This window comes from Schistocerca nitens, chromosome 9, assembly GCF_023898315.1.
Source record: "Schistocerca nitens isolate TAMUIC-IGC-003100 chromosome 9, iqSchNite1.1, whole genome shotgun sequence".
NCBI classification, from domain to species: domain Eukaryota; kingdom Metazoa; phylum Arthropoda; class Insecta; order Orthoptera; family Acrididae; genus Schistocerca; species Schistocerca nitens.
In genome coordinates this window covers 291,526,161-291,549,875 of record NC_064622.1, presented here as the reverse complement: position 1 = coordinate 291,549,875, position 23,715 = coordinate 291,526,161, and the positions used below count along the sequence as shown (strand labels likewise).

At 42.2% G+C, this 23,715-nt stretch overlaps 1 protein-coding gene across 1 annotated transcript in view; it reads left to right on the top strand.

Moving 5' to 3' along the window:
* The window catches only part of LOC126203385 (rabphilin-3A), a 1,010,032-nt gene that overhangs the window by 788,818 nt on the left and 197,499 nt on the right, over nt 1–23,715 (top strand). Inside the window, exons 6-7 of the mRNA XM_049937683.1 lie at nt 4,027–4,156; nt 23,296–23,415. Of these exons, the coding sequence (XP_049793640.1) occupies nt 4,027–4,156; nt 23,296–23,415 (250 nt within the window). The remainder of the gene's footprint in view (nt 1–4,026; nt 4,157–23,295; nt 23,416–23,715) is intronic.

Here is a 23,715-nt window from a genome sequence, read left to right as displayed (position 1 = left end):
GGCCAAAAAAGGTCGATTAAAGTAAAAGTCGAGTAGTAGCAAATTTTTGTACCGTTTTAGGAAAGAGGTTTCTGAACTACACGGTAAAAATCCAGACTAGTGGGATTTAAGTGTTCGGGTTGGGGGTGTTGCAGGTCACACTTTATGTTTTTCTCGGATAACTCGAAACCCACTTCTTCTAGTGAGAAATGCTTCCCATTACAAAATTAAACTACATTAAATTTCCTACAAAAAGGTTCTATTCATTTTTTTCTGTAGGGCCAAAAGTTTCCGTGTTCGAGGGTATGTAAGAACAGCAAATTACTCAATGTTTTTTTTATCAAATGTGAAGTGTGTTAAAAACCAATATTAAATGTGTGAATCACATCTAAGCACAGTAGAGCCGTATCGAGGGAGAACTTGTGTTCCGGGGTATAAAAGGATGGAGGTGTAGATGTGGGGGGTAGAGGCGCGAGAGATGATAGCTCGCCGTGTTATGTTTATGCACTTCCCTCCTTCGAAGGTCTGCAAAATGGAGATCGAGCAGGTGACTCTCCACTCTGTCTACCTCATTACATCACAAGAAGCAAGTACAGGGTGTTACACAAAATTATACACACATTCCACAGCGTGACTTATGAATCAGTGGCGTCGCATTGTGCAGACATACCCGAGGGCTATTTATTTTCCATAAAATTCTTTAGCGCTGCATGGGAAGCAGTATGAATTACTAATAATACCAACGCGTATGGACAGAATCTACGTAAATCTCTACACACTATTCTACACTGCTACAAGGTAAATCGATTCTTAAGTCATTTTGTGGTGTCCTTCTGGGAAAGGTGACTTCCTCCTCTACGAGCGCCACTCGACTGTCAGTTTACAGACACACTATACCTCGCCAGCATTTCCTGTTCAGTTCTCATATGTGAATACAGCAAGTAACTTCACTGAGCACGTGTTCCTATAGCAGAGCTATTTTCAGTTTATTGAATGACTACTTTTTTGCACCTGTTAAGTGAGCTTTCAAGTAAAATAGTTCCTGTGTGTCTAATTTGTAAGTGTGGTGTTGTCAGTGAGCTATGTAATGTTGTTGGGATAGGGATTGGACTGGTAAATGTGACACGGTGCTGCTTTCTATCGTTGAAAGCTTATTGTAAAGCCGTGTAATTGAGCTGTAGTCACTTGACGGTGTATTAAAGAATGGCCAGAGAGTTACTGCACCTCTCTAGTCATTAACTGTGTTACTGACAGGCTGCATAAATCTTTTCCATTCAGGAATTGCTGGTACTTGCAGAGTACGCTGCACTGAGTGCAGCCACTTAACCGCAGATCCACAGTATACCTTCTGGCTGATGGAATGTTACTGGCCATTTTCAAATCTAGAACAGTAATCTGCTGTAATTCATTGCTTGACTTGTGATAAAACTGCTGAAGTTCTGTGACATATAGGTGAATAACTTCTGTTGCAGAGGGAGACAACTTAAGCCTATGGCCTCTTCAGATTGTGGAAGAGCTGAGTCTGGGCTGATGTATTGGATACCCCTCATGCTGTGAAAAGTATTCAAGTTACTAATAGTGGAAACAATGAAATCGACATTGCCAAATATGTATTGACAGCATGTTACACTTTGAAAAGTGTCTTCAATGTACTTATTTAATAAACTGAAAATAACTCCACTATATAAACACGAACTCATTGTAGTTATTTTGTCTACTCACGTAAGAGAACTGGACAGAAAATGCTGTGGGGAGGGGAGGGGGGGTTAGTCTGTCCGTAAACTGAAAAGCGATCAGCGTTTGTGGTTTGGGACGTCGTCTATCCCGAAAAAACGCTACAACTAGCGCACAGGGTGACTAATAATGAGTTTCCTGTGTAGCAGTGTAGAACAGTCTCCAGAAGTTAACGTAGTATCCGTCTTGCGTTTTGTATTATTAACAGCTCATATCTGTGTCAACACACTTTGTGGAAAAGACAGCCCCCTCCCTCTGCCCCTTTGGAGTGTCTGCTCTCTATGTCCCAGTGTAGTAGAGAGAATGGGCAATTGCCTGCTTGCTCTTCATTTTGTAGACCTATGAGGGAGGGAAGAGCATGATCACAATGCGGCGACCTACCTTTCCTCACGCTGCCAACATCCACCCCCATCTTTCCACCCTGTTACTCCCCCACAACACTTTATATTGTCCAACTGTACTTAGATATGGCACACACGTTTAATATTTCTTTTTAATCCGCTTCATTTTAAGATGAGCATTATTCCCTTAGAACAACGTTGTATAACCTTTGATTCTTACATCCCCTGTACTGCGGAAACTATTAGTGCTACAAAAAAAAAAAAAAAAGAATATGACCCTCTTTGCAGGATATTTAATGTAGATTAATTTTCTATTGGGAAAAATTTTAGCTAGGAAGCGCGGTTTTCGTGTTGTTAGAGAAAAACGAAAAAAGTTGCCTATAAAAGACCCTGTACCCTAACACACGTGCCCCACCGGTTCGGATTTTTGGTGTGTTGTTCAGGACAGTCCCTCCTAGCACTGCACAAATATTTGCGACTACACGATTCATTTTTCCTCTGATTTTCCTTTATTGACTTGACTTACCAGCTTTGTGACTGGTCCGTTGTGGCCTGTCACGAGTTGCGCTCATGTGTGTACCTCTTCTTCTCAGAGTAGGAATTTCTCCCAAGGTCCTTAATTGTTTGTTGAGTATAATCGAGTGTCTATCTTCACATGCAATTTTTACCCTCTACGGGTCCCTCAAGTACCACTAATCTCATCCCTTCGTGCATTACTACACCTCCTATCATCCTGTCCCTTTTTCCTGCATGATTTCATATGTTTCTATCTTCAACAATTTTGTACAGGGCCTTCTCTTTCTTAATGTTACCACTCCACCTAATTTTCAACATCCGTCTGTGGCACCACATCTCAAACGATTTGATCCTCGTCTTTTCCAGTTTCCCCATAGTCCATGATTCACTTCTACACACTGTTGTGCTCCAGACGTATATTCTGAGAAATTTCTTCCTCAAATTAAAGCCGGTGTTCGGTATAAGTAGACTTATTTTGACCAAGAATGTTCCCTTTGCCTGTACTAGTCTCCTTTTCTTCTTCTTGCTTCGTCCTTCAAGAGTCTTTTTTCTTCTAAGGTAGCAGAATTCCTCCATTGCTTCTACTTCGTGATCTCCAATTTTGCTGTTAATTTCATCGTAATCTCATTTCTACTACACATCATTACTTTCGTCTTTCTTTGGTTCGCTATCAGTTCATGGAGTGTGTTTATTAAACTGTTCACTCAATTCATCACGACCTACAGTTCTTCATCACTTAAACTGAGTATAGCTACGTTATCAATGAATCTTATCAGTAGTACCTTTTACCATGAATTTTAATTCCAATCCTGGAATTTTCATTTGTTTCTGTCACTGCTTCTTTGATGTACTGGGTGGTTATAATTGAAGCGCAGCTACTCTGAGAGGCCCTGTGTGGGCTGTAATTACTGTACAGCAGCGAAACTTGAAGATAACCTAATGTGTTAACGCAGAACCAATTTACGCTGGAAAAAAATTAGTTCCAATTTTGGACCCCAGGTGCAAATCTGGCTCTGGGAATGCAAAAAAGATGTACAGAATAGTTTCTGCATGCAACAGTTTAAGAGTGGGACATGTACAGAAAAAGTTCTATTGTTAACTGCAGACTACACAGTTTTTAAATATGAGCACCGAAAACGTTGAAGAGACGCTGTACAGCGCCAGATTTGCACCTGGTGGCTAAAACTGGAACTAGTTTTTTTCCAGCATAAATCGGTGCCACATTAATGCATTAGAGTATCTACCAAGTTTCGCTGCCATACGATAAGTACAGCCCACACTGGGCCTCCGCAGGTAACTGCACTTTAATTTTAATCACCCAGTATATTAAACAGTACGGGCGACATAGTAGATCCCTGTCTCACGCCCATCCTAACCTGAGAATCTCGTGCTTGGACTTCTATTTACATCACATTATTCACATTGTCAGCGAGTTGTGCCACCCATTGTGTTGCAGACGGCTGGTGGAGCGTCTGGAGAACATGAAGCGGAATGCGCTGGGCAACGGCACCAGCCAGTGCGTGCTCTGCGGGGAGACGTTCGGCGTGCTGGGGTCGCCCAGCCTCATCTGCCACGACTGCAAGAAGGTGAGCGCTCCGCGAGAGGCAGGGCAGGCGTGGCCGGCGCGGATTCGCACGGGGCCAGTAGCGCCGGTCAGCCGCAACTGGGGGAACTGCATTATTAGACGTAAGGCAGTATTTTTAAATGTCCTCGGGTATTCACCCGGGTGCAGTGTCCAACTGGTCCAATATTTCGGCAAGCTGACTTGCTGCCATCTTTAAACGGTCCTGCAGGTTGATTGACCACTGAGAACGTCAGTGTTTTCGGGTCTTTGGGTAACATTGACTTTTATTGTTACTATTATTCTCGATTATTCTCCTTAAGAAGGGCGTGTGAATTTGAGCTAGTCACAGCTTCACTTCCTTTTCTTCTTTTCTTTTCTTTCCAAAATGTCTTCATTATTCCTCTGTTTTTTATTTATTTATTTATTTATTTATTTATTCGCCTGTCCACTTTTCTCCCTTTCGTTGGAGCTTGCGGGCGCTCAGCGCCGTGTAGTTTCTTTCGTTGAGACTTGTTCAAGTTTACATAGGTTACACATGGCTGTATTATGGGAGCGATCTGTCGATTTAATTGAACGAAATTTCTGCTGAAGCCAACCTTGATGTTGTCCATTTACGATTTGATATTTTACAGCTGTCACTTCAGCGAATGCATTGACGCTATGTGTACTTTATATTTTCATATTCTTGTTACTAACAAACCAACAAGTTTACGCTGTATTGTGTGTGGGATTGTTCTCGCTATGTGATTCATATCCATGCACTTCAAATTTCCGAAAGAATGCGATTTGTTTTTTTATATACTACCCAACTTTTGGAAATTTGTGGTAAGTTCTAAGGGCCCAAACTACTGAGGTCATCGGCCCCTAAGCTTACACACTACTTAATCTAACTTAAACTAACTTACGCTAAGGACAACACACACACCTGTGCCCGAGGTGGGACTCGAACCTCCGACGGGGGCAGCCGCGTGATCTGTGACAAAGAGCCTGAGACCGCACGAGTACCCCACGCGGCCAACTTTTGGAAATCTGTTCTTTTACAGTATTATTAAATCGCCTTTTCGCCTATTAATGCCATTTATCGTTTGCCACCAAGCTTCTGTCGAAGCACGTCATCGTGATGTAAATAACATTTAGCGATCTTGATTCAGTACAAATCCCTTTCCATTGTTCAAGTTTATTGTTTTTGATTTTACTTCTTAGCTGATTTCTGTCCTCAATTTATTCATCTGAAATAGCCGGCCGGCGTGGCCGAGCGGTTCTAGGCGCTACAGGCTGGAACCGAGCGACCGCTACGGTCGCAGGTTCGAATCCTGCCTCGGACATGGATGTGTGTGATGTTCTTAGGCTAGTTAGGTTTAAGTAGTTCTAAGTTCTAGGAGACTGATGACCTCGGAAGTTAAGTCCCATAGTGCTCACAGCCATTTGAACCATTTCATCTGAAACTTACAATCGTCGCAAGTCTTGGTGTGTTTCTTTCACACAAATCGTCTTAAAATATGCTTGCATTCACAATTTTAAAAATTTTCTTAGTAAGTGTTTTGATCCATCCTACATAGGTGTCCATAGAATTGTAGGATCTTTTCGTAAATTTGTCTGAGATGTTGCCTCTGTGTTCGTAGAGTTCCTTTGCAGGTCGCCTGACCCAAGTTCCATCTGGGAGAAGAGCGCAGTAGATTCTTCTAAGAATTTTTCGTTCTTGTTTCTCTATGTCATTAATTTTTGTCATCTCTGTAATTCCTGTGGTTTCCGGAGTTGACAAGGCTTCTGGTAATACAGCCGCATTGCCATGTCACAATTTACTTTTGCATTAAGGTATATTGCTGTTTTGTCGTAGTAATTCCATATCAGTTTGTTCCCCTTTTGCAGTTTGAATGTTCCTTCTTTATTGAAGATCGTGTTCAGTCCTGTGGACTGGATGATTCCTCCTAAGTAACTGAAGTGAGTGACTTGTCAGATTTTTCCATACTGGAATTTCAGCAGGAGTTTTCCTGTTGATTTTATGTCCATATACTGAGGTTTCTCATAGGAAATTCGGAGTATTGACTTTTTATTTTAGTTTTTACTTGCTTGTGACAAGGTAAACTTCTTAATTAGTCTAATTACTAAATTATAAGCAAAATATATTGATTTTTGTTGAGTTTCAGAGTATTGTTAAATTTTTCCTGAAATAAAGTTGTAACCAATGCTTGTGGAATCAGGAGATGAATGATACGGTGAAAGTAGGATTTGACTTTCTTGTTTATTTGTTTCACTGTGGTAATGCTGATCTGTTAAGTTATATAAAGGAAATCAATCGTATCTTTTATTCCCATATACTGTAAAACCTAGGCCACAAGATAGTTGTGAATATTCTTAGTGTTCGCTATGCATGCTATTTTATCTTAATACACTCCTGGAAATTGAAATAAGAACACCGTGAATTCATTGTCCCAGGAAGGGGAAACTTTATTGACACATTCCTGGGGTCAGATACATGATCACACTGACAGAACCAAAGGCACATAGACACAGGCAACAAAGCATGCACAATGTCGGCACTAGTACAGTGTATATCCACCTTTCGCAGCAATGCAGGCTGCTATTCTCCCATGGAGACGATCGTAGAGATGCTGGATGTAGTCCTGTGGAACGGCTTGCCATGCCATTTCCACCTGGCGCCTCAGTTGGACCAGCGTTCGTGCTGGACGTGCAGACCGCGTGAGACGACGCTTCATCCAGTCCCAAACATGCTCAATGGGGGACAGATCCGGAGATCTTGCTGGCCAGGGTAGTTGACTTACACCTTCTAGAGCACGTTGGGTGGCACGGGATACATGCGGACGTGCATTGTCCTGTTGGAACAGCAAGTTCCCTTGCCGGTCTAGGAATGGTAGAACGATGGGTTCGATGACGGTTTGGATGTACCGTGCACTATTCAGTGTCCCCTCGACGATCACCATTGGTGTACGGCCAGTGTAGGAGATCGCTCCCCACACCATGATGCCGGGTGTTGGCCCTGTGTGCCTCGGTCGTATGCAGTCCTGATTGTGGCGCTCACCTGCACGGCGCCAAACACGCATACGACCATCATTGGCACCAAGGCACAAGCGACTCTCATCGCTGAAGACGACACGTCTCCATTCGTCCCTCCATTCACGCCTGTCGCGACACCACTGGAGGCGGGCTGCACGATGTTGGGGCGTGAGCGGAAGACGGCCTAACGGTGTGCGGGACCGTAGCCCAGCTTCATGGAGACGGTTTCGAATGGTCCTCGCCGATACCCCAGGAGCAACAGTGTCCCTAATTTGCTGGGAAGTGGCGGTGCGGTCCCCTACGGCACTGCGTAGGATCCTACGGTCTTGGCGTGCATCCGTGCGTCGCTGCGGTCCGGTCCCAGGTCGACGGGCACGTGCACCTTCCGCCGACCACTGGCGACAACATCGATGTACTGTGGAGACCTCACGCCCCACGTGTTGAGCAATTCGGCGGTACGTCCACCCGGCCTCCCGCATGCCCACTATACGCCCTCGCTCAAAGTCCGTCAACTGCACATACGGTTCACGTCCACGCTGTCGCGGCATGCTACCAGTGTTAAAGACTGCGATGGAGCTCCGTATGCCACGGCAAACTGGCTGACACTGACGGCGGCGGTGCACAAATGCTGCGCAGCTAGCGCCGTTCGACGGCCAACACCGCGGTTCCTGGTGTGTCCGCTGTGCCGTGCGTGTGATCATTGCTTGTACAGCCCTCTCGCAGTGTCCGGAGCAAGTATGGTGGGTCTGACACACCGGTGTCAATGTGTTCTTTTTTCCATTTCCAGGAGTGTATGTCGACTGCCGTTTGGTTTTGCTTCAACTTGTCTTACCATCCGTGATATCACCCGTGATATCACCTAGGCTGTAAATATGCATACTATTGTAATTCATACCTTACTGTGTGACTTTTTACTTCAAATGAAGATTGGTACTTATAATACACTAGGCGGTTCCTCATCTAAAAGAATTTTATAGGATTTTATTATTTTTTAAAAGAAAGGCGAGCTTTGTTTCTACGGAGTTCTTGATTGTACGCTGTCTAGTTCTGATCTTTTTAATGAATTTAGATGTTCCCTAGTAAATCTGTGATGTAAAATAGTTTTATGACTAACAAATGTGTGCACATGTTTTAGTCTATTGTGCTGGATATACAGAGATGTTTATTTTAATGCTACTAACAAATATGTACACATGTTTTAGTCTATTGTGCTAGATGTACACACAGAGTTGATTTAACGCTAATACTTCTAGCATTTTTAAGTTTAAGTGATATTATGATTACCTGTCACTTGTAAACTTGATTTGTACACCCATATATTACTCCATGTATTCATATACACTACGTATATATTATGCAGGGGCCTGAAGATGGCAAAATGTATTGCCGAAACTGGTTACGTTCGAAACTAAATAAAATAACCTGAAGTATACGGCTGTTGGTATAGTTTATTCAATTGAAAAGTACGTACCAGCCGACGTCCCCTGGCCATAATGGACCGACGGAGAATTCCTCGCTGCGTCCTTTTTTGCCGGATCAGTTTCAGTTCCACGTATCGAAATAACATGATCAAAAAACTTAATCTGTGATTTGACGAATTCTGATTTTTTCATGTCAATGGTAACTCGATCTCTTCTGAAAACGACACGTACTCGACAATGAATATTGAGATGTTCTTCCCAGGAGGCAGTACTAATTAAAATGTCATCAACGTACAGCGTCACATGGTTTAATAAATGTTCTCCTAACACTTCGTCAAGCGCTCGCATAAATGCTGCTGGAGATATGGACAAGCTGAACGGCACTCTCTGGAACTGGTAACATCTTCCATCGTATAGGAATGCATTATATTTTCTACTATCTTAGTCCAGGAGTAGCTGCCAATAGCTGATAGTCAAGACTACTTAAATATTTGACTCCTGTGAACTTTCGTAGTAAACACTCTAAGTTTTCAGGTTAATCACGTTTCCCAGAATTATGCGAGTCATCGCAAGGGCATCCAGAACAATACGAATGCTGCCGCCTTTCTTAGCGACAGCGTGTATTGGGTTGGGATATTAACTAACTGGGCGATCAGTTATTTGGTTACTCGGCACTCTCGTGATTTCTTTATTAACGGCTTCCCTCCTAGCTGATGGTACTGCATATGATTCACTGTGGAACGGCTCATGGCCCCTGCAAACACATCCTTCAATTAATACAGGTAATTTTGAAAATAAGTCACCATAAAATTTCAACACTGCAATCAATTCTTCTTGCTTCGCTTCAGACAATTCTATTGACGATCAAATACTGACTTGTATAGTATTTAGAGCGCCCTCATCATCATTCTTCTCCTGCAGTTCAACATCGTTCTCAGAATGACTGACATTTACAGTTTCATTTCTCCTCGAAAATGCATTAACCTTATATTGACGCACGCAGTGCTACTATCATCTTTAGTTATTAATCCTTTTAACGAAATCTCCTTCTGTCCATTATTCATCTTAATCCGTATACAATTTTCCTCAAAATCAGTACTACATTTCAGTTAGCCAATCTATTCCGAGAACCAATCTAACTTTAAGAGAGCCAACAATTAGTACACTCTATTCGTATTCATCCTCCTCAATACGGAATTTTAATAATGGGCTTGCTTCTATTACCAACCGCACTGACAATACATACGCCGTTAACAAGGAACGTTATTGTGCCATCCTATGGTTTAACTCTGTAAATAAGTTTTCAGAAATTGCGCTCGTTTCACTTGCTGAATCCATTAGAGCATATATAATTATACCACAAATTTCGATTTCAACAAAATGCATTAATATTTCTTTTTCTGTTTCTTGCTTTTTCCGGTACAAATCTTCCTCCAACGCGTCAACGCGTTCACACTGAATAGTATTCATCACAATTTCTGAACCTTCCCTTGTTAACTGAGTTTCGGAGCGGGTCGCTTCTGAAACTTAGCTCAGTTTAACGGTTCACTATTCCGCTTATTACGGTCACGGCTTTTAGCATGTTCCGGTGACCGATATTGTGTTCTTCCTCTGTTGTTAAGAGGGCGGTCCGGGGAACTGTTTTGGTTGAATCTGTCACTTGTCTCATAATTATTTCTTCTATGCCTCCCGTCATCTCAGCGATCAAATTTACTTGGTCGTCCATGTCCTTTGAATTTCTTTCACAGCGGGCCATTATTCAACCTTGACGATTACTGTTGTTTTTACGTTCTCGTTGTTCTCGTTCCGTGTTAAGTGCTTCGAACAGTCAATTAACAAACACACTTGTTCTATTTTTAACTGCGACATAAGCGCTAGCTTCTCGCAAACAGCAAAAGCTAATTTCTGTATTACAATAAAACCAACATCAGTTCTTCTTCCTTGACTGGATCGTCTAAATATGCATTGTCGTTCCAGAACTTCTGTGTATACTCGAGCATGATACCGTGATGTCTTGCGTAATTAGTAGGCATAAGAATTTTTGGTTTAATGTCCCACTGCTTATCTTTAGACGAATATTTATTTAAAAATTAGGACTCAAGTTCTTCATACTTGTGGCGATTTTCAGACTCTCGGATACACCACACAAGCGCTTCCCCTTTCACATGACTGACACAAGTGTAAATTTTAGCACGTTCAATATAAGGCTTCAGAAATGCGTGTCTGAATTGCTGAATAAAGGCAACGGCATTCATATCTTGCTTTGGATCATAGTTCTGGAAATTTCAAGTCCTCAGTCCGTTGTCAACATTGTTGATATCTACTAGGCGTAAGTAAATATTGGCTACAACATCTTGGAAGGTGACTGTTACAGTGTCTCTGTAGTTATGAGTTACATTTTTTCATATGGCTTATCAAACCAATGGCAGCACGGCATCTCTTGCGCATTTGTCACAAGTATATCTAGCTGCTGAGGCAGGAAGGGTGGTAGCATTGCGAAGCTTTTTCTGCCTTAATCTATCTAACAAGCCCTTATCATGCTTGGTGATTCCAGATATTATATCATTAGACCACTCTGGTCTCATGCTAGCCCGTGCCTTCCACGTGTTGGTTTGAAGCCAAAACTCTCCATATCTCGTTTGCAGGAGTCCTTGAACCTCAATACAGGACGTCTTAAGAGTCTTTTGGCTGTAGAAATCTCTCCAAGCATCACCTCACCTGGAAATCTCTGAGGATCTATACGGTAGACGTGTCTCAGCAAGCGGAGTCGTCTGCGCTTCAAGATATCTCAAACGCTGTTGCAGCTAGTTTTAGATAGTATTTCTTCGTTGGTCACTCGGTCCTTCCCCGTTACACCGAAGATGGATCTCGGGCACCGCACGTGGAAAGAATTAAGTCGATGTTCTTGTTTGGCACAAGTAGTATATGTTTCCGAAGCATACAAAAAGATGCCGACGACGCAAGTTTGATATACACGAATTTTGGTTTTCAAAGAGAGTTTGTTGTTTTTCACTTCACGTGCAGAGAGCTTGCCAAAAGTAGTCACAGCCCTTCCAATGCGAACATCAGTCCCCTTATCAACAGACATGTTTGATTCTATAGTGGATCCAAGACAGAAGAAGGTATCCACGACTTGCGGAGTAGTTCCAAATAATGTGTTATTTGGCCGTGTAGTTAGCACCCCGAACCATAATTACGGTCTTACTGCTGCTTACACTCGTCGAGAATATGTGGCATGGATGACTAAATCTTTAAACTAGCTCTTCTGCAGAGTACGCTACAATTGCAACGTCATCAGCATATAGGAATTCACGAGCGACTATCTCGTAGCGCTTTGTGTTACGCTTCAGACGACTGACGTTGAAAAGCCTTCCATCTTTCTTAGTATGCAGGTATACTCCAACTCTGCATTTCTCAACAGTCACTTGAAGCAGAGCCGAGAAAAAGACTCCGAAAAGTGTCGGTGCCAACACACAGCCTTGTCTTACGCCACAGTTCATATACTAAGGACAACAAAGTTGGTGGACGTCCAATTTTTCAAGGCTTTGTTGAGATCCTCAAAAGCCACATATAATGGCACTCTATGTTCGTGGTACTTTTCTTGTAGTTGGTGCAAGGTGAATATCATGTCACTTGTGGATCTACCAGTTCGAAATCCGCGCTGTGACTTAGGATAGATCCGAGCATCCAGAGTTACCACTCTTTTCGGGATTAGCCTCGCATACACCTTCCCAGCAATGCTCAATAGAGATATTCCTCTATAGTTGTTACAATCATCTCTGTCGCCATTTCCCTTATAGATTGTTACTGTATTTGCATCTCGCACGTCTTGAGGTACTGTGCTTTGCAGTAGGATTTGATCCAATACCGGCGAAACACGATCAAGTTGGATGATTTCAGCGAGTACGTTATCACGACCTGTACGCTTGCGTAGCTTTAGACTTTTAAGTTCGAGTTTTAATCCGCAGAGAGTAGGAGGATCATCAAGCTCAAACATAGCAGGGTAAGTTGGTAAAGGACCCAAAGCTTATGAAGAAATGTTGACCTCTTCTGAGTATAGGTTAGTATAGTGCTGCACCCATCTACGTAGCTGCAGGTTTTTATCGTTGATTGGGTCACATCTTTTATTGCATCGTACTTCCTGCTTGTTGATGCCTTGGTACTTGCCACGGTAATTTTCTTTGTCTCGTCAGATCTGAATAGATTTGCAAAGGCTGGTCAAATATCTATTTGCACAATGGCGAGAAACTCGTTGCAAATCTGCTTTGCAGGCCTTGTAATCGGCTGTTGCTTGTTGGTCTTTAGGATTATTCATAACCTGTATATAAGCGTTACGTTTCTTGTCCATTTATATGGGCGCAACTTACTTTCACATCCAGTAAACCGGTCGCTTTGAGTTCTACCCTGCTTCCCAAATATTCTAATGGCTGTTGGCATAATATTTTCCTAAGCTAGATGCCACATATTTTCGGCGCCCAGTGCAGTTATCAATTGCTCAGGATTCAGTTTCATCTCAATATCTTATCTGAACATTTTATGTAGCGCATCCTCTTGGATACCTTTGGTTGATCTTCTCCCTTCGACAAACGCTCTTAGCTAAGTGAATCTTCTTTCGTGTGAACCGTGATTTGCTCATAACTAAAGAGTGATCAGTATCTCAGTGACCATTGTGATTTGTAAGGGAGTTAAGGACATGGCTTAGATCACTTCTTCTGGTAATGATGAAGTCGAGCTGATGTCAACGGCCTGAACGTGGGTGTTTCCATGTTACATTGTACAAGGCTCTGTTCCGGAAGTAAGTGTTAGTGATGTAGAGAGAAAGAGAAGTGCAAAGTTCCATTAATCGCTGACCCTTGTCGTTCATACACTGAATAGCCAAAGAAATTGGTACACCTGCCTTATATCGTGTAGGGCCCCCACGAGCACGCAGAAGTGCCGCAACACGACGTGGCATGGACTCAAGTAAAGTTTGAAGTAGTGTTGGAGTGAACTGACACCGTAAATCCTGCAGAGCTATCCATAAATCCGAATGAGTACGAGGGGGTGGAGATCTCTTCTGAACAGCACATTACAAGGCATCCCAGATATGCTCAATAATGCTCATGTCTGGGGAGTTTGGTGACCAGCGGAAGTGTTTAAACTAAGGAAAGTGTTCCTGGAGCCACTCTGTAGCAATTCTGGACGTGAGGGGTGTCGCATTGTCCTACTGGAATTGCCCAAGTAAGTCAGAATGCACAATGGACATGAATGGATACAGGTGATCAGACAGGATGCTTATGTGTCACCTGTCAGAATCATATCTAGACGTATCAGAGGTCCCATATCACTCCAACTGCACACATGCCACACCATTACAGAGCCTCCACCAACTTGAACAGTCCCCTGCTGACATGCAGGGTTCATGGATTCATGAGGTTGACTCCATCCGCTCGATACAATTTGAAACAAGACTCGCCCGACCAGGCAACATGTTCCCAGTCATCAACAGTCCTATGTCGGTGTTGACAGACCCAGGCGAGGCGTAAAGTTTCGCGTCGTGCAGTCGTCAAGAGTACATGAGTGGGTCTTCAGCTCCGAAAGCTCATATCGATGACGTTTCGTTGAATGGTTCCCACGCTGACACCTGTTGATGGCCCAACATTGAAATCTGCAGCAATCTGCGGAATGGTTGCACTTCCGTCACGCTGAACTATTCTTTTGAGTCGTCGTTGTTTCGTTCTTGCAGGATCTTTTTCCGGCCACAGCTGTGTCACAGATTTGATGTTTTACCGAATTCCTGATATTCACTGTATACTCGTGAAATGGGCATTCGAGAAAATCCCCACTTCATCCCTACCTCAGAGATGCTGTGTCCCATCTCTCGTGCACCGACTATAACACCACGTTCAAACTCACTTAAATCTTGATAACCTGCCATTGAAGCAGCAGTAACAGATCTCACAACTGCGCCAGACATTTGTTGTCTTATATAGGCGGGCCGCAGCGCCTTATTCTTCCTGTTTACATATATCTGTATTTGAATAAGCATGACTATACCAGTTTCTTTGGCGCTTCAGTGTATTTGCAGTGTCGTGTGGGCCAATGCAGTAAAGCCAGTTGTTCCGTGTATGTCCAATACTGTCACTGAAGTCCCCCAGTAAACTGAGTTTATCTGATCCACGCACATTGTCCAATCATTTCCATAGATCTTCGTAAAACTTGCCTTTGACTTCAGATTGCGCTTTCATAGTGGGAGCTTATGCTGAGATTAATGTGACAGGGCCTGATGTTGTCCTTAACCACAAAATTTGTAATCATTCAGGAATAGATTTTTGGTTGCTCGCAGCTGCTAAGAAGACTGTTTCACACTGCAAAGCCAGCTCCATGCTCACGTCTTTCTCCAATTTGTCCAGAGGGGACTTCATCTACAAGTTTGTGAATGGCATCTGCGGAGCCTAGATCTGAATGTGACGTTACTTCCACTTACTTGTGTCAGACCCCTCCTGTTTACTTTCCTGTTGGTCTCCCTTGGCCAATTCTTGTTTTTGTTTTTTTGTTTTTTTTTATCTCCGTGGTATTAGTTTTTGAGTACCGAGAGCAGGCTAGTTTCCTATCGCTCTCACCCAAATCTGCGGGGTTTGATGCAGGACCATATCCCAAGGTTGTGTGTGAAGCCCCCAACGGGAGCTGCGGCAGAGGAGGAGGGCTTCGATATGTCCTATATGCTTGGGGACAGGGGCAATGGATCCGGAGTACTGGAGGTGTCAGTAGGCTTCAACCTGAATAAGTCGACAGCTCCTGCAATCTACTCAACTCCACACATTGTGACCCGTCACCCTTATGGAATAGTTGTTAGGGTCGAGAGAAGGCCAAGAATGCTTGACAAGTTCGTGGTTTTTAAATACGTCCCAGGCATTACAGTGCCTATGGAGAGTACACTCCGCTGCTCCTGCAAAAGTGCGGATAACAACACGGGGAATCGCAGTTACCAGTTTTAAGCCTTGCGCTGTGGGCCGTGTGTGTGGGCGCCAGGGGTGGCTCTCATCGGTGGGCTAGTCCTTTGCAGCTAAATGACTGGTTATCACCTGCCTGAAGCTGGGCAGCCCCCAGTCAGTAAGATGCTAGTCCGTCCCCCACCTTACACTTCTATGGGTGTAAGGAGCAGCAAGCACATCGCAGTGCTTGATACAAGGTGGGTCACTGGAGACCATGACAAACAACAATAAAGTAGCTCATACGAACAAAACCAACAATTCAGTACACAACAAAATGTTCAAATGGCTCTAAGCACTATGGGACTTAACATCTGAGGTCATCAGTCCCCTAGACTTAGAACTACTTAAACCTAAGGACATCACACACATCCATGCCCGAGGCAGGATTCGAACCTGCGACCGTAGCAGCAGCGTGGTTCCGGACTGAAGCGCCTAGAACCGCTCGGCCACACCGGCCGGCTAGTACCCAACAGTTGCCACCTGGAATGGCAGAGCTATGTTATCCGGACACGACGCTCCTATTGATGCTGCCCCTGTAGCCAGAAAAACAAATTGGGAGAGAACGGCTGCGTCTTCGCGTTGATGTGTCTGCATTACAGGAAACTCGTCTCTCACGGGAAGGCAGCCTGCGTGAAGATAATTACAACTTTTTCGTGGAAAGGTAGAGAAATTGGAGAAAGACTTGAGCTACTTCGCGTCACACGGCATTAATTTCTTCACACAAATTCTCTTTTCTAAATGCGATTGACTTTTCATCACTGCCAATAATTATATCACGGATTTCATCTCCTTCATTAAACAGTTCATTGTACTGCGTCCGTACGCCATTAGCCATTATACCCATCAATTCTTTGTCCTTCTGGCACTTATTCTTGATTTTTAATGAATTCATAATTTTGCGCCTGTATTTTCCCATTAGCTTATTAACCATTCGATTGTTTGCCTGCTTTTTTCTTCTTCTTCAGTCTGAAATTCCTCGATTTTCATTTCTTTTTGTTCATGTTTTCGATTTACATTTCGGAGTTGATCATGTTTTTCGTCGATTTCGATTTTCCCTGAATTTATTTGTTTTCCTCACACATTTCTTTGTTTTCCTCCATCTTTTTTTTCATTCCATAGATTCTAATTGCATTTGCGATACTTTGTCATCCATGATTAATTCTATTTGCCCTAAAAACTGAGTAAAGAAGTCATTACAATATTGGTTCCCGTTTGTTAAGCATCCATGGCGTTGAACTAGGCTTGGCCAGATCAAAGCTACCAACACCCCTGTCTTCTGTTAGTTTTGCTGTGGTTATCTCCCCCACATACTCCGTTCTCCATGTACTGAATCGTTAAACTCTACTTCCTCATTTATAACACTACAGCTTTGCTTTGTGCCGGTCATGTTAATAATGTTATCAACCGACACTGTTTCTTGTAAGTTACCGCCTAGGCGTAATTAGAAAAGTTCTTCTACGTAAGTAAATATTATGAACATCGTTTCTGTTCCTTTCCCAGGCAATCCTACACAACGTTGAATCAAATTCCACCCGAAGATATGCTGTACTGAATCGTTGCGGCCTCACGAATTGCTTTGATGTCTTCTCCGTCGTATCAGAAGTTCCATTGAATCGAACTCCAAAGACGCGTCTGTGCACCGAATACACTCGTTTTTCTCAACGAGTGGCCTGCATTTAACTGATTTATACTGGAAATTCTGCTTTCCTACTGTCAACTTTACTCATTATTGTAACTGTTGCTGGACGATATACGATTGAAATTGGCAGTTCACGGATTTTACTATACGACTTTTACTTCGTTAAACACAATAGCATTGATATTAACAGACACAATTAAAGAACACTTCAACAGACTGTGTGCCATTACACAATAGCCCTCAATTGCACTCTCCGTTCTCTGCGCATAATCGGTGCAAAAATCGTATGTAAAGGGTATTGTACCCTTACATCTTGTTTAAAAGACAGTCTGAAAAGTGGGGTACCAGCTGCCTCATTTAGCTTCCTCAGCACCTTTAAAAATTTTCTCAAAAGTTTTGGCTTATGAACATACTCGCGTTGTTTATAACATGCACCCCACCTCTGACTCCCACGGGCTCCATTGACGGTAACTCGCTCGCACCCATTAATCCACTCCCACTTGGCCATTCTCACTCACTCATTCAGCCAGAATTTTTATGTCTGTCACTGTCTCCTGCCCCAGAGTCACAGTCTCTCTCTTACTGCTACTATCTCACTCGTTCATTCCCACTGCTGCTGTCTCTTCCCACTGTCACTGTCTCTCTCTTATTGTCATATACTCTGGCTCTTATTATCTTCGGCTCTCACCCACCTCCGCTTTGTTCTCTCTTCATTCCTCTCTCACTGGCACTGTCTCCTTCACTCATTTCCTGCCACTGTTCTGTCATTGTCAACTGCGTTCCATTGTGTCCCTCTCTTTCTCTCACAATGTCATTGTCTCCTTCACTCTTTCTACACCACAACCGCTGTCTACTGTCTTCCGGTATTTACTACTTTTACGCATCTTTCCAGCTGCCACTGTCTCCTCTCTTAGCATTAAAAAGCGCAAATATGTTCGCATGCCTATAATTTTGGAATTTTTTTTAAAAATGCTGGGAGAGGTAGAATGAAGAAACCAGTTCCCCACTTTTCAATAAGAAAATTTTAAACAGGAGCATATTCGTCTTATCTATGCTTCATAGGAGCATTTTTCCTCTGGTTGCATTCTTTTGCCTATCACAGCAGGGCGCATCAGTCATATGAAAAGAACATTTTGGGTCGGTAAAATTTTGATAATTTACTTATGTAGGACTGCTCAGACTGGATTTTATGTGCATAAAAATTTTGAATGTGCTTCAGTACTACAACATGGTGTTCCCACAACCATTCTGATGATAGCAGAGACACTTACAGCATATCTTTCTGTGCTGCCGCACTTAGTAAACGACATTTCGCCTTACACCGGATTTTACGTGCGTATTTTTTGTGTACAAGTCGTTTAATTTTGTACATCTGTATCTATTTGCTGTGCTAGCCCTCTTGGAATCTGCGGATCGGTTTTGGTAACCAAAAGCCATATTTTTGGGTTGTTTCCCGATAACTGATAAAGATTCTTGAAATCAGGAAGATGTTACGTCTATATAAATGCATTGAGAATACACCGTTAAAATTTGAGCAATACGCTGCGATTATTTACCATTTAGATTTCCACTCATACCGGATCTTACGTGCGTATATTGCTTTTAGAAGTAGGGTAACGGATGAAGATGTCAATATTTTCAGTATTTTTCGAGATTGTTATCTTATGAATATATCGTAAAAATTTTAGCTGTTTTCTGTGCATAGCCGTCTTGATATCAGCGGCTTGTTTTCGGTAAGAAAAAATTGTAAATAAATTTTTTGGGGGTTTTCTAAGGAACCGACCATGAACTAAATGGTGCCTCCATAATCCGGTTAAGACGCACTGTACTCCACATCTAATGCAAAAAGAACCAGTCGATTTGCTCAGTTTGTCTAAGCAGGAGGCAATGTATAATATTCATAATTTGACCCTACGCTACTGACACTAAGACGATCTCTCTGTTGCGTATACAAATAGTCCATAGCCCAAAGAATATCCAAAACACTTGAACCTACATTTCTGTCACAAACAGAACCCGAGGCATGTACCCGGAAGAAACCCGTTTTTATGCGCGATGATCTGGAACACATTAGGTAGCAAATGCTGTCTCATGGGTATCGATAATTTGCACGTTCTGATTTAGCAGGATCCGCTTTCTTCTTCGTTGCTTCCCGATCTTTTTATTTTCTTTCAACTTTCAAATTTCTTTATTTTCAACACATTCCATGGCGTACCCGTCAAAATTGCAAAGTCTTGTTTTTCTCTGTTCGTGTCTACATTTGTTACCACATTCTCAGCCGTAGAATTATAATAATAAATAAATATATAATACTATTAGATTCTTCGATGCATTCAGCCTTTGGCGTCATATTCCCCTAGCACGTTACAAAAAGTATCAAATGTATTCCATTAAATAATCTATCTCTGGATGTAGAAACATATTAAGACTATTCCTGTTATACACGCATAATAATAAATTACACCATTGGTCTTATGCCTCAAAGTGCAGTATAGAAAAATTACAATAAACGGTGAGAAAACTATATCTATTTCGCGGTAATAACTCAGCGCCAACTGATGTGTTTCTCACCCTTCTGTGTGAATTGTATTGACAATGAGTAGAGTATATCACGCTTCAGAAGCTTATTTGTTTAGAAAATGGCAAGATGCACTGTAGCGTCATATTCTACGCTGAATAAATTAAGTATAGATTTACTTTGATATAATATTTGAAGCTAACTTTTAGTAAAATTTTATTTCATAAATTTAAGCGGTAACAGATGTCACGCACATCGATATTTGGCCTGTTGTGGGGCTGTGAACCACTGAGAGCTAGGGCGGGGCGAAGCCTCTCCGTCGTTTCTAGGTCCCCGGTTTAATACATACATACGTACATACATACATCGATATTGAATTATTACATGACCATCATGGTCAACATTCCTCGCGACTCTAAAACGACCCGCCACCATTAACTCCTATTAGCGCCACACTTTTAGCAAGGAGAAATCACCGTTTACAAATAATAAAAACAAATTGAAATATGAGTTTCTGACAGCTAGCTAGTTGGACCGTGTATATCCTGGAACTGACCAAGTGACCAGTGTGCCTTACTCTTGTTTTCATTGAGAAGACTAAGGCAAGCACGTTCCAGATTTTACCATCCTTCCAATTACTGTCAAGCAGAACTAATAACTATCCACCGTTGCAAACGCTGAGTGTAGCAGGATATATTGAAACTTAATATGAATTGTTACTGCTCACAATAAAAAACATGCACCACACAGTGAAACGTAGATAACAAGCGGTTCGAAAAGCGTAATTTACATTGTGCTTAGTGGTGCAAGCTGGAAACCCAATATCGCATCGCTCGTCAGGAGAGAATGAAATCAGTGGTATATCTGAATAAAACAAACATTGATATTACCACCAATACAGTCATGGATGTGGTGTTAAGTTAACGGCAAAATAGACATTCGACCACTTATGGAAACAGAATTCGTAAAATGTATTCCCGTTCTTTCAGACACTGAATAGTGCACATATGGTGTTAAATTTCGTATAACAGCAGCAGTGTTGTTATGTCTGATAATTTGCTTCCGAAATTTGCCTGCAGATATCTGAATTTCACCTATGTGTTACTGATTCAGTACACTCTGACGAAAGATTCAAGTACATAAACTGAGGACGTCAGTAGGAACGCATTGACCAGATTTGACCTTTCACCTTGATATTTCCTTTCTACTCCCTATTACCCCGAAATTCCATCCAATTTACCATACACTTCCCTCTCCCGTCCAAACATTCCTCCCCTGGCCAGTTCCCTGTGCCTCATCTCCTCCTCTCTCACCCCCTACATCCCCATCCTCCCTTCCTTCTCTCTCTTCCTTCTCCCTCAATCTCTTCCCACCCACGCCCCCCCCCATTCACCCCATTCATAAGTCACAACTCTTTCTTTCCCCTCCCATTTCCTAAGCAATATCACTTTAATGAAAGTACTCCAATTGTAGAGCTTCTAAGTCAATTTTGTTACACTTATTATCTCTCGCAATCATAGCTCTCTATTTTAGTGCCGTAAAAAAGGAAAAGCCAATCAATTTCTCAATCCATTTTTAATCTTCTAAGTCAGCACACATGTTTAGCTCTCCCAATAACAACTCAGTATTTCACTGCCATAAAAAGAAACAGCCACGGAATAAAACACAGTTTTAGTGCCATACGCGTATCGCCTTTATTTTCTGCAAGGCATCATCAGTGGCCCCTGAATATGTACATATGTTAGCTATTTAATTGACATTTTTGTCACTGTGCCTATAGGTTATAAACAGTTCTGGTGGTTGGTATTTCCTATTAAGTAGTAATGTTTTGAACTGTACGCTCATGTTGCATTTTTGGTGTTGTTCTTCTTGGGGAATGCCAATTTGCGTTTTTTTCCCGCATTCCACAGCACTATGAACTGAACTCTTGTTTCAATGCAATGTTTTGGTTTCTGTTGCCGACTGTCAAATGTTTTTGCCAAAGATCGAATTTTATTGCCAAACATTCGAGTGTAATTACTGAAATATCTGTGATCTATTCGTGTATGCATTTGTGTGTGCATTAGTGTGTTTGTGTGTGTGTGTGTTTTGGTGTGATGTAATTTTTTTATGCTGTGTTGGCTCTGCTTGTGTGTGTGTGTGTGTGTGTGTGTGTGTGTGTGTGTGTGTGTCCAGAGTGTGGGGAAGAGTTTTGAGTTTTTTGTTTTATGTTATCATTTCCTTTATTAAGTGTAGTAGGGAGCCTGTGCTGATGTGTGTTTGTTCATTTATCACATGTTTGTTTTCTGCTATGGCTCTCTGGATGTGGAAGTTATCTTGCGTTTGTGCAAGGTGTTTGTCATGGTTGCTTATTCTCATTATTTTCATTTCTTGTTCCATGTTTTTAGGATGATGGTTATGGTGTTTTAAATGCTCTGCAAATGTGGAATGGCTTGTTTCGTACTTCCAACATATGATATGTTCTTTGTATCGTGTTTCAAAATTGCTGCATGTCATGCCTATGTATACTGCATCACAACTTTGACATTCAAGTTTATATATTCCTGATTGTTGGAATTTGTCCCTCTTGGTAGCTGGCTGGCTTAGGTGTGATTGGAGGGTTTGCCCAGTCTTATATGATTTTTTGAAGCCCTGTCTGTTTAGGATGTTTGCAACTCTGTGTGTTAGTTCATGTGTGTAGGTCATGGTGTACCATCTGGTTCTTTTCTGTGTGGGGTTGTCATTGTGTGTGTTTGTTGAGTGCGTTTGTAAGTTTCCAGCTTGTGAGTTCTCTTGTATTCTGGAAATGTTGTGTTTGTTTTGTATTTGTGTTTTTATTTTTTGATTGAGCCTGTGTACCACATGTGTGTCATACCCATTGTTCCTAGCTATTTGTATTATTGTACTCATTTCTATGACAGCATTACAGCCCTGCGTGCTACATTAACAGAGAACGGGTAGACGAGTGTCAAGCGACTGCAGCGCTGTCCTCAGAGTCGAGATGCTTGTAGAACTATACAGGGAACGATAGAAGCCCAGTGGTACTGTTGTAACAGCGCCGCCTTTACTTGTGAAGTATGCAACCCGCAGCATTATATTCGTACTCGCTCCGCTCCGTTTCAAATCTAGTCAGTGGCGAAGAAAATGCGGTAGATTTGAACTTACGTTGTGATATTTTGCGTGTAGCGGGAAAACGGTGTATTTCTAGACACGAGTTTCTATGCTTAACTAAACCGTCTTGGTCCCCATTACAAGTGCTCAGCACCTGCAAAGTTACATCCTCCAAACTAAGAACGTTACTTGACAAGACACAACTCTTCTGACTAATGAACGATTTTCATTCCACGGTGCACACATTGTGCGTTTAAAACATTACTCTCATCGAGGCATCATGCAGTTTTGATTACGGAAAACTTTTAAAGGCATTTATTTGTAAGGCATCTGAATAGAAGCTAGCAAAATAAAAACACAGGTAAACGTGGCCATTAGCAATGGACGCTAAAAAATTGTTTACTTTATTGATTACAAATATTTTCGTTTTAAACTTACAGCCAATGACTTGTTGAATCTCTACTCTCTTTTGTTAACTGGATTGTCTCTGTGGTCGTTACACAGGCCGTGTGTCAAAAGTGTGGCTTCGAGACGTTCACCGCTCACAAGGAGCCCATTTCGCTCTGCAAGATTTGCTCTGAGACACGAGAAATGTGGAAGAAATCGGGCGCCTGGTTTTTCAAGGTACGTACTAAGTAGCATTTTTGTTGCACCTTTAATTTCTTGCGCAGAGTAAATAGCAACATGTGATTCATCAGCAGTGGAAACTACAAAGCAGCGTCATGTGATGAGTTATTCTACTGTGATGATACAGCATAACTGTTTCACTCTACTTTTACTTAATTTCATTCTCTTATTAATTTTCTTCCACTATTCAACTTTAATTCTTTGGCAAAATGGTAATCACAACGCATGTATAAGGTTCATGCATGTACATAACAATCGACAACTTCGTGAGACAGGCGTTGAATAAGTAATGCAACA